Raw genomic sequence first — 10,598 nt, forward strand, 5'->3', positions numbered from 1 at the left:
CCGGCCTATGGTTTTGAATGAATAGTTATTCCATTGAAATTTCTACTCAAATTTTATAGTATACAAATCTTAAAGTACAAAACTACTGAAAATAAGTCTCCTTCCCATCCCATCCCTAGACACTCGGCTTCCCTTTCCAAACTGATAAATCACTCTTATCCACTTTTTTTTTTTCGACAGTCTCACTCTCTTGCTGGGGCTAGAGTGCCATGGCATCAGCCTAGCTCACAGCAACCTCAAACTCCCGGGCTCAAGTGATCCTCCTGCCTCAGCCTCCCGGGTAGCTGGGACCACAGCCACGGTAGAGATGGGGGGTCTCGCTCTTGCTCAGGCTGGTCTTGAACTCCTGACCTCAAGGGATCCTCCTGCCTAGGCCTCCCAAGTGCTAGGATTATAGGCGAGAGCCATTGCACCCGACCCATTTCTTAAGCGTCCTTTCAGGTTAGTCCGTAATTGTTCAATGGTAAATTTCAGAAAAAGGTAAAATCATGACTCTCATACAGATATAATATGGACACATGTTAAAGATTTCATTCTATTCAGTAATCAATGAGAGAACCAGGCAGATGTTAAAATCAAAGAGATGTTAGAATCAAAAGAGAATCTGAAAACAGACACATTTATAGATCAAGAGTATTGAAATGAATACATAAATAAAAGCAAACCAGTTTTCCCATGGCGTGAGGGAAAGGAAGTCTATTAAGTCTGTATAATAATTCAGAGACAGTGAAAAGCAAACAACCTGAAAAAGTATTCTGTATGTAGACGAAATCTTTTTCCTCCCAAACAGATAACCACTGTATCAGGTATCCTTCCAGATTAATCTGTAACATGCAAACATGAAAGTATATACTGTAGTCCTTAAACAGACAGGCCTGCTGCCATACTCTACGGTGTTTGAAAAGTCTTTTTTTTCCCATTTATTAATATGTTTCTTGATTGTTTTTTAGATGGTCTCTAAGATCCCCTCCAGCTCTGTCATTGGGCCTCCTCCAACCTAGATAGAGCCATCAAAATAGAAGTTTCTGTCTGGGCGTGGTGGTGGACGCTTGTACTCCCAGCTACTCCGGATGCTGAGGCGGAAGGATCAGGATCACCTGAGGTAAGGAGTTCGAGGATGCAGTGTGCTACGATCACACTTATGAATAGCCACTGCACTCCAGCCTGGGCAGCACAGTGAGACCCTGTCTCTAAAAAAAAAAAAAAAAGTTTCTGCCTCATCCAAGGGTGGTAGATGACAACAATTCTCCCCCACGAATTACCAGGAAGTGCCTTGAGCAGGGACCAGTCACTGTCACACCTCCTAGGACAGGTACATATCTGCCTGCACAGGTCACAGCCATCATAGAGCATGACAAACCCTGACCCTGGAGAAGAAAGGAAAAGAGAGAATCAGAGATAGGAGGTTAACAAGTGCAAAGAGACTCCAGAGCAGGAGCTCCTCACAGGGCCTAACAGCTTAAAAAGCAGGGAAGCTGGCCAGGCTGGGAGAAACAGGAGGTGGTGGGGAGTGTGGCAAACAGGGGCACGCGTTCCTGGTCTGCCCCTGCTGGGCTCCAGCCAACCACTGCCATGAGGGCATGTGGGCTTCTTACTGCCAAGAGCCTTATTCTCCAAGAGAACCCAGAAGTACACATTTGAATGCAAAAATCTTTGGGTTTAAAAAAGAGAGAATCTTTCTTTTTTAGTTAAAATGGTATTCGTTCTTGAAGAGGCAGTTCGTTCACATTGTTCAAAAAACTAAAAGGAAATGGAGTTTATAGTGAAAAAGTCCACCCCCTGCCCCGCGCCCTAGTCACCAAGTTCCCCTCCCTGGAGACCATCACCATCTCCAGTGTCTTGATCCTTCCAGAGATGTTCTAAGTACAGGAAGCAAATGTTATTGTTCCTTTATTGACACAAATTATAACAAACTTTCCACAGTGTACTATGTTTTGCCTTTTTTTCTTAAAATTTATCTTAAAGAGCCTTCTCTATACATAAACAGATTCCTCATTCTTGTTCACAGGTATCTGGTACTTTTTTGTACAGATGTACTATTATTTTTTAACCAGATCCCTTTTGATAGACATAGAAATTGATTCCGAAGTCTTGCTGTAATAAATAAACCTGTATTTATGTTATCTCACACATCGATAAATATATCTATAGGATAAAATGCCTAGAAGCAGAACCGATGGATCAAAGGAATGCATATTGATGATTTTGATAAGTTACTTATAATTTGCTCATCGTAGAGATTGTACAAATTTACATTTCTACCAGCAATATCTGAGACTGCCTGTTTTCTAATGCTCTCCCAAACATGTGTATTATCAAACTTTTTAATTATTTTGTCAATCTGATAGGTAAACAGTAGTATCTTGGTGTGGTTTTCAAATGTATTTCTCCTATTATGAGCATAGTTGATGAACTTTTCACATGTTTAAGAACAATTTGTATGTCCTTTTTGTTGAATTATCTTTTCATATCCTCTGTTTTCAACTAGAGTTATTGATAGTTTTTATTCATTTTTAGGTGCTCTTTATATATTAAGGAAATAACCCTTGGCTTGGAATAAGTTTTTCCTAGTTTGGCACTTAGGTCTCTTGTTTTTAAAAACGTTGCATTGATGGGGTTCAGGACATGCTACATCAAAATATGACTGCAGGATATCAGAACACGTCACCACCCCAAAATATGCCTCTTTGGCATAAGGATTATTTTGAGTTGATTAAGAAACAGCAGACATAGGAGAGGCTCTGAAAACAGAATAGAAGTTGTCTTTTTGTAAAGGAAATCTCTATTTGTAAGTCTCTCTCTCTTTCTCTCTGTGTACCAGGAAGAGAAGGATGACTCTGAATCACTGGAAACTTTTACCAAGGGAAAAGACACTGACTTAAACCTGTGTAACAACCCTTATCCTTGTTTATGGCGCTTTTCCTGCCTGCTTCACCCTTCTTTCTTTGTTTCAGCAGACAATGGTATTTAAGCCACCTCTTGGAGATTGACTCATGTCCCTGGGTATCTCCCATGCAGACATGAGGTATACATGTTAATAAACTTGTAAGTTTTTCTCCTGTTAATCTGTCTTTTGTTATAGAGGTCTGTGCCAACCAAGAACTATGAAAGATAGAGAAAAAATTATTTTTTCTCCTCTACAGCATCATATTTAAAAACATATACAAGCCACACAAATCTTGCAAAATTAATCTTGTTTCTGAGCCATTAGTTTGCCACCTGTACTTACTAACCTAAGAAAATGGATGGGAAACCCAAGGTAGGGAGCTTATAAATTGCATTGACCAGAGTCATGCAGCTATAAGCATGGACCTCACTATGTCCCGGTTCAGGACAAGGGGACACTTCCTAAATACTAGCTGTGCCTGATGGCAATCTAGGCATCAGCTCTCTGATAGGGCTCTTTCCCAGGCTTGCAGACAGCCACCTTCTTTCTATGTCCTCACATAGCCTTTCCTCAGGTGCTCGTGGAGGCCATGGTGGGTGTCTCTTCTCATACAGGCACTAATCCTATCAGATCCGGTGCAACCCCTTTGTTCCCACCAAAAGGCCCAATTCAGAAGAATTCATGGACGAGGCTGAGGTTCAGCCAACTGACGGAAACATGCAAAGATGTAACCAGACCAGGCCTAGGGAGACCTGGGTTCTAATCCATGACCTGGGCAAGCCTTTCCCCTGTCTGGGCCCCTGGTTTCTCTTCCCCACAGAGGGATGTAGAGGGAGGTAGGGTGGTTAAATGGTTAGACAACACTAGAAGATCTCAAAACTCCCTTCCAGCTCTGGGATTAAGAGAACCTGGGGCCAATTCGAACATCCCAGGACAGCCCAATTTTAGAGGCCGTTCTTTGTTAAGGAAGATAACTTACATGTGCACATCACTTTTCAGGAATCAAAGTCTTCCAAGCAAAATTGCGTGAAGCAGACAGGGCAGAGATTCTCACCCCCTTTTTTTTTTTTGAGCCAAAGTCTATGTTGCCCAGGCTGGTCTCACACTCCCGGGCTCAAGTGATCCTCCCACCTCAGCCTCCCAAATAGTTGGAACTACAGGCTCGCACCACAGAGCTGGCCCAGATAGACGGGGCGATTAAAAAGCCCAAAGTCAGTAGGTCTGGGTTTATGTTCCAGTTTAGAGACTGAACAGCTATGTGACCTTGGGCCACTAAGTCACCTAGCCTCGGTTTCTTTGCCTATAAAATGGAGACAACAAAAGCACATATTTTATGAAGTCAGAGAGAAAATTAAGCTTATTGAATGGATCAATTATAATAATGCATATCAGGCACTTAGTACAAGCCTATGTTATGAATATCTGTGTCCCCCAAAATTCATATGTTGAAGCCCTAATCCCCAGTTTGGTTGTATTTGGAGATGGGGCCTCTAAGGAAGTGATTAAGATTAAATGAGAAAAAAACGATTAAATGAGGTCATGAGGGTGGGGCCCTGATCCCATGGGATTAGTGTCTGCATGAGAAGAGACACCAGAGAGCTCACTCTCTCTTCCCCTGCACCACCTCAGCAAGCATCTGAGGAAAGGTCATATGAGGACATAGCAAGAAGGTGGCCTGGCTGTCTGCAAGGCGGAAAGAGAGCCCTCATCAGAAACCAAATCAACCAGGATCGTGACCTTGGACTTCCAGTCTCCAGAACTGTGAGAAAATAAATTCCTGTTATCTAAGCCACTCAGCCTGTGGTATTTTGTTACGGCAGCCTGAGCAGACTCATACATCCTGGCACACCCAATACACATTAGTTATTGTTGTTATCTGTTGTTACCGTTACTTCTCTTGTCCAAAGTCCCATGACAAGCATCTAAGCCAGTGGCTGAGCCACGTTGAGGAAACAGGTCTCTTCTTTTTTTTTTTTTTTGAGACAGAGTCTCACTCTGTTGCCCGGAGTAGAGTGCCGTGGCGTCAGCCTAGCTCACAGCAACCTCAAACTCCTGGGCTCAAGCAATCCTTCTGCCTCAGCCTCCCAAGTAGTTGGGACTACAGGCATGCACCACCATGCCCAGCTAATTTTTTCTATATAGATTTTTAGTTGTCCAACTAATTTCTTTCTATTTTTAGTAGAGACAGGGTCTCGCTCTTGCTCAGGCTGGTCTCGAACTCCTGACCTTGAGCGATCCACCCACCTCAGCCTCCCAGCATGTTAGGATTACAGGCATGAGCCACCGCGCCCAGCCGGAAACAGGTCTCTTGACTCACCAGGTCATCTTCCTGTTCTTGCGGCAGGAATACCCTAGCTCCTCTCTGGGACTCCCTGTCTCCATGGCTGCCTCTACGCCATTCTCTCTGCCTCAACCACAGGCCAGGGCTGATGGTGCAGCCCATGAGGAGGTGTGTATGTGTATGCGCATGCATGTGTGACTAACCCAGGGGAAGGGAGTGTGGGGGGTGTGCAGGAGGAGGTCCCTTCCTCAGTTACAAGTAGGAAATTCTCTTCTGCCTCAGTTCCCCAAGAACTTTTCTCTAAGCTGTAGGGAGATGGGAGGGCTGGGATAGTTCTGAGATTAACCCTCCCTACCCAAAAAAAGAACAAAGCCAAGGAAGGGGCCCGAAAAAAAATCAACTGCTTCCTCCTAACCCAAATTCTCCCCTCAAACACACACTGAAGGTTCTTGGAGACTTCTGAATAACCTGAATCTCTCGCCCAGAACTCTAGAGGCATTACAAATAGGTAAAGTACTTCAGCACCTATGAGGTGCCCCTCACATACACAGTCTCATTTTATCCTCACAAGAAGCTGGCAGGCCTTACAGTTGGCAGGGCTAAGTCTTGAAGGGACAAGCCTAGAGGTCTTTCTCCTACAGCCTTTTGTCATCTACACAGATGTATGTGTCTTCCCCTCAATGGTGAAGACGCAGTTGGCCTAAGCCCCGCCTGTGTCCCGCAGAGTGCTCGTCACAGGGCCTTGTGCAAGTAGGTGCTCAACAAATGCTGTAGATGGATGAATAAACGCCAGTGACTGGATCAGAGAGAAGTAAAACAGGGTCTCCTATCCAGGAAGATAGAGTTGTCATTGCTCTAAGGGAGCAGGCTCAGGCATCTCTTCCTCCAACCCGGTACATGAACTCTTGGGCAGGCCCCCACCATCATTTTAATATTTATTATTATGTTATCATTATTACAACCATCACCAATTGTCTACTGTTCTAAGTTAAGTTCTTTACAAATATCAACTCATTGTTCCTCACATCCACTACGATTAGCCCCATTTTACAGATGAGGAAATGGAGGCACAGACAGGTCAAGTGACTTGCCCAGTGTTACACAGCCAAGAACAGTGGAGCTGGAATTCCAACCTGTTCATAACTTGCACATATAATTTTCAAAGTTCCTCTGCTTCTGTGAGCTTAGCCTCACAGCAGTCCTGGGAAGCAGACAGGTGTTTCCACCACCCACCCAAGGTCATGCTGCACGTGGGGACAGATGTGGAACTAGAACCTGGGTCTCCTTGGGGCTCATTCTGACCTGTGTTGTGTAAGTACATGAAGCTAATACATGTGGGCCTCCAAACTGTGTATGTGTGTGTGTGTGGGGTACCCAGGACGGGGAGGCTGGGGCTAAATCCATGACTTTGACTTCAGAGATGCTTCCTTTCTGCAAGAGAAGGGAAGGAGGACCAAGGAGCATGGACAGAGGCTTTTGCTCCGCATTCAGTTTCCACATACACTGCCACCCTGCCTTTGCTGCTGCTGCTCCCTCTTCTTGGAACACCATCATCCCACGCTCTTACTCTAGCCAACTCATCATGCTTCATAATACACTTGGATTCTTCTCTCTTCCGGGAAACCTCTGCCGCTCTCTGAAGCTGGATCAAGTGACCCTCCTCCATGCTCCCATAGTATCAGGTGATTCTCTGATCATTACCATTAAAAATGCAGGGGCTGCCCAGGCACGGTGGCTCACGCCTGTAATCCCAGCACAGGAGGGAGGATCACTTGAGCACAGGAGTTCGAGACCAGCCTGGCCATGTAGCTCTGGGTTGGGGTCTCTGCCTCTGCACGGAGAGGTGGAGACTCCTAGCCGTGTATGGGGGCACATACTAGGGCCACAGTTTGTAATGGGCAGGGAGTAAAATAAGGGAGGCTGAGCAGCCTCTCTTTGAAGGAGGCTCTTGAAGTCCATGCTGGGACTTCCCCCAGCCAACTGGTTCCCAAATGGGCATATAGTGGGCACTTGCTAAATATTAATATTAAGCCTAGTAAAGGACTAGGATGATAGTCGCCCGAACCCCAAAGCGAAAGAGAATCGGTCTAAAGCACCCCCTTGCGGTGCTCTGCACCAAGCAACGTGGGAGAACGTCGTTGCAGGTCTGCCACCGAATGCTGGACAGCACAAAGGACCCCACACTGCCCAAGGCAGCGGTCCTTGGAGGGCATGTGGTCTACGCCGTCCCCCACCCATTTTTAGAGGTGGGGCCCTGGGCTGACGGAGGGAACCCAGGGGGCTCCGGGAATGCGCTAGGGGAAGGGTCAGGGCCGCGGTCTGACGGAGGGGCCGCCGAGCCAGCCGTCGCGGAGCTGCGTTTGCACAGCAAGCATCCCTTACTCGGGGCGAGTGTGCATTTAGGGTAGGGCGGAGGGGGCTGACAGAGATCGGGACTCTCCCGCGCGGCCGCCCACGGCGGAGCGAGGACTGGAACCCGGATGGGCGGACCCCGGCACCGCCCCCTGCGCGCTCGCAGCCTGGTGTACGGCGCCCCCCAGCGGGCCGCAGGGACCAGGCGACGCCGCGCGCTCCAGGGCCCGCCCCGGTCTTCCGACAAAGAGCGCGAGTTCCCAGGACTGAGCCCCCACGCCGGGGCTCTGGCCGGAGCCCAGCAAGTCCTCTCCCCGGCGGCCTTCTAGTCTCAGCCGAGCGGTGGGGAGAAGGTCTATCCAACGATCGCGCCGGTGGCGCGGGGCGTGGGCTGGGCCTCCGGACGTAGGGTCCCCGGGGCGGGGCTCACCGTGTCCGCGTGTCGTGCACTGTCCAGCTGGATTCCGTCAGTGCCACACACTCGATCCCGAGATGACGGCAAGCAAGCGAGTGGCGAAGGTAACCGCGTGTGGGGTGCGCCCTTTCTCGTGCCGCCTTGCCTGTCCCCTCCTCCCTTCATCTCCTCCGCGGTTCTCCGAGCGCATTAATTTATTTTTCTGGGCACCAGGGCTGGCTGAATCCCTGTCATCCTCGCCCCCTAGCCGGAGGAGGAGTGGGTCTGCGAGAGGGGCAAGAGCTGGAGTTCTGGGGCCGGAGATGTCGCTAGCTCCGTGAGCTGTGCTGGGGGTGAAGATGAGCCGGCTCCCCCAGACTGGTTTCAGTTTCATTTCTTCTGCGGAAACTTATGATAACAATTGAGCACATCTCAAGTGCAGGAAGGGTTCCTTGGCGTCTTGGTGCCAGGCGTTCTGCTGCTGGTGGTGGGTGGGTGGGTTATGGAAAGAGATAACCAGGGCAAGGTCCTCGCCTTGGAATAACCCGTGGCCTATCCCATAATTTGACGCTTACATCGCCGGAGTCCTGAGAAGCAGGGGATACTGATTAGAATTTGGGGGCAAAATTGCCTGGGTATTCTCTGGAGGAAAAGATGCTGAGGTTGACCTGGAAGACCTCCTGGAGTAGGTGGCTTGTATTCATTGGTTCAATAAATGTTGAATGTCTACATGGGCTGGCCCTGTTCTAGGAAGTAGGGGAGACAGAGATGAACAAAAATCCTGTCCTCTTTGAGCCTTCATTCCTATTAGGGGCACAATTTGAAATAAGGTCTGGAAGGATGGGGAGGGGCAATTTCCCCCAGGAGGTGGGAAAACGGGGGGTGTAGCAGGAGATGGAGATAGATGGGGAGGAAGAGAAATCCTTGCGAGGTGGTACTGGCACCCCCCCAGGCTTTGTGTCTCTCAGAAGGGTGCCTCCGATCTTCAGAGAAAGGGTTGCCCCTTCAATCTGCAAAGAGGAAGGGCAGACTCGAGGGGTGAAGGGGGTGCCTGCTACTCTCAGCCTCTGAGAAGAAAATGGTCTCAGACTGGGGCACCCAGAGCAGGCTTGGCCCAGAAATGAAATCTGCAGATTGGCAAAGACAAGTGGCAGAGGGTCTTTCCAGCCAAGTGGGAAAGAGGGGAGCCGGTATTTATTTTTCTGGCTCCATTAAATGCCAGGCAGTTTTCATCAGTTATTTTTCATCTAATTCTCACAGCAACTCTATGAGATAAATGATATACCCCCATTTTACAGATAAGGAAATTGAGGCTGAAAGAAGATAACTTGATTGTTTGAAGTCATTCAGTGGGAGTGATGGAGCTGAACTTTGAGCCCAGGCTCATGGGACTCTAGCCTGTAGGCTCCTTTAATGGTCTCTCTCCTTTCATTTTCTGTTCCTCTAAGTCAGGTAATTTCCTAACAGGCCTTAGGAAAGAGCTGTATGTCCTGGCTTGGGTTTCAACTTCCTCAGGTTTTGGGAAAGTTTTGGCAGAACTCAGCTATAACAGATAAAGTCCAAGTGTTCCTAGTTATAGTAAAGTCAGGAAAATGTCTATTCCAGATCTTCTTTGTTCTTCCTTGGGCTTCATTCTTGTCAAAGAGTCACAGATAATCCTGAAATCAGGACTTCCAATAGCAGATGCTTCTAGTTTGGGGTAAAGTTAATTGAGGGGCCATAGACTCTGGGCAGAAGGCACCAGAAGGAATTTGTTGGCTGTCAGAAATGGAATATAAGCTGAGAGACAGGAGGAGGCAAAGAGGTATGCTTATATGTTGGGTAGGGGCAGAGAAAGTTCAGATGGTCCACAGTGCTGAAGGGCCCCTCCCTAACTGTGGACTGGGTTTGGCCTCTCTTTACACAAGGGTTTCTCAACCTTGTCACTATCGACATTTTGGGACAGATAATTTTTTGTAGGATGTTTATCAGTATCTCTGGCCTCTACTCACTAGATGCCAGTAGCACTCCCCGATTTGTGACAATGAAAAATGTTTCTAGGCCGGGCGCGGTGGCTCACGCCTGTAATCCTAGCTCTCTGGGAGGCCGAGGCGGGCGGATTGTTTGAGCTCAGGAGTTCGAGACCAGCCTGAGCAAGAGCGAGACCCTGTCTCTACTAAAATTAGAAAGAAATTAATTGGACAACTAAAAATATATGGCTCTTGAAGTCCATGCTGGGACTTCCCCCAGCCAACTGGTTCCCAAATGGGCATATAGTGGGCACTTGCTAAATATTAATATTAAGCCTAGTAAAGGACTAGGATGATGGTCGCCCGAACCCCAAAGCGAAAGACAATCGGTCTAAAGCACCCCCTTGCGGTGCTCTGCACCAAGCACCCTGGGAGAACGTTGCAGGTCTGCCACCGAATGCTGGACAGCACAAAGGACCCCACACTGCCCAAGGCAGCGGTCCTTGGAGGGCATGTGGTCTACGCCGTCCCCCACCCATTTTTAGAGGTGGGGCCCTGGGCTGACGGAGGGAACCCAGGGGGCTCCGGGAATGCGCTAGGGGAAGGGTCAGGGCCGCGGTCTGACGGAGGGGCCGCCGAGCCAGCCGTCGCGGAGCTGCGTTTGCACAGCAAGCATCCCTTACTCGGGGCGAGTGTGCATTTAGGGTAGGGCGGAGGGGGCTGACAGAGATCGGG

At 48.3% G+C, this 10,598-nt stretch overlaps 1 protein-coding gene across 1 annotated transcript in view; it reads left to right on the top strand.

Annotated features, from left to right (window-relative positions):
* The first annotated feature begins 7,737 nt into the window (after window positions 1-7,737).
* LOC105809975 (ubiquitin/ISG15-conjugating enzyme E2 L6-like) overlaps window positions 7,738-10,598 on the top strand; it is a 14,325-nt gene continuing 11,464 nt past the window's right edge. Inside the window, exon 1 of the mRNA XM_012643883.1 lies at window positions 7,738-8,039. Coding sequence (XP_012499337.1) covers window positions 8,013-8,039 — 27 coding nt within the window. The 5' untranslated portion in view covers window positions 7,738-8,012. The remainder of the gene's footprint in view (window positions 8,040-10,598) is intronic.

Source organism: Propithecus coquereli, unplaced genomic scaffold, assembly GCF_000956105.1.
Source record: "Propithecus coquereli isolate 6110/MARCELLA unplaced genomic scaffold, Pcoq_1.0 Scaffold202, whole genome shotgun sequence".
NCBI classification, from domain to species: domain Eukaryota; kingdom Metazoa; phylum Chordata; class Mammalia; order Primates; family Indriidae; genus Propithecus; species Propithecus coquereli.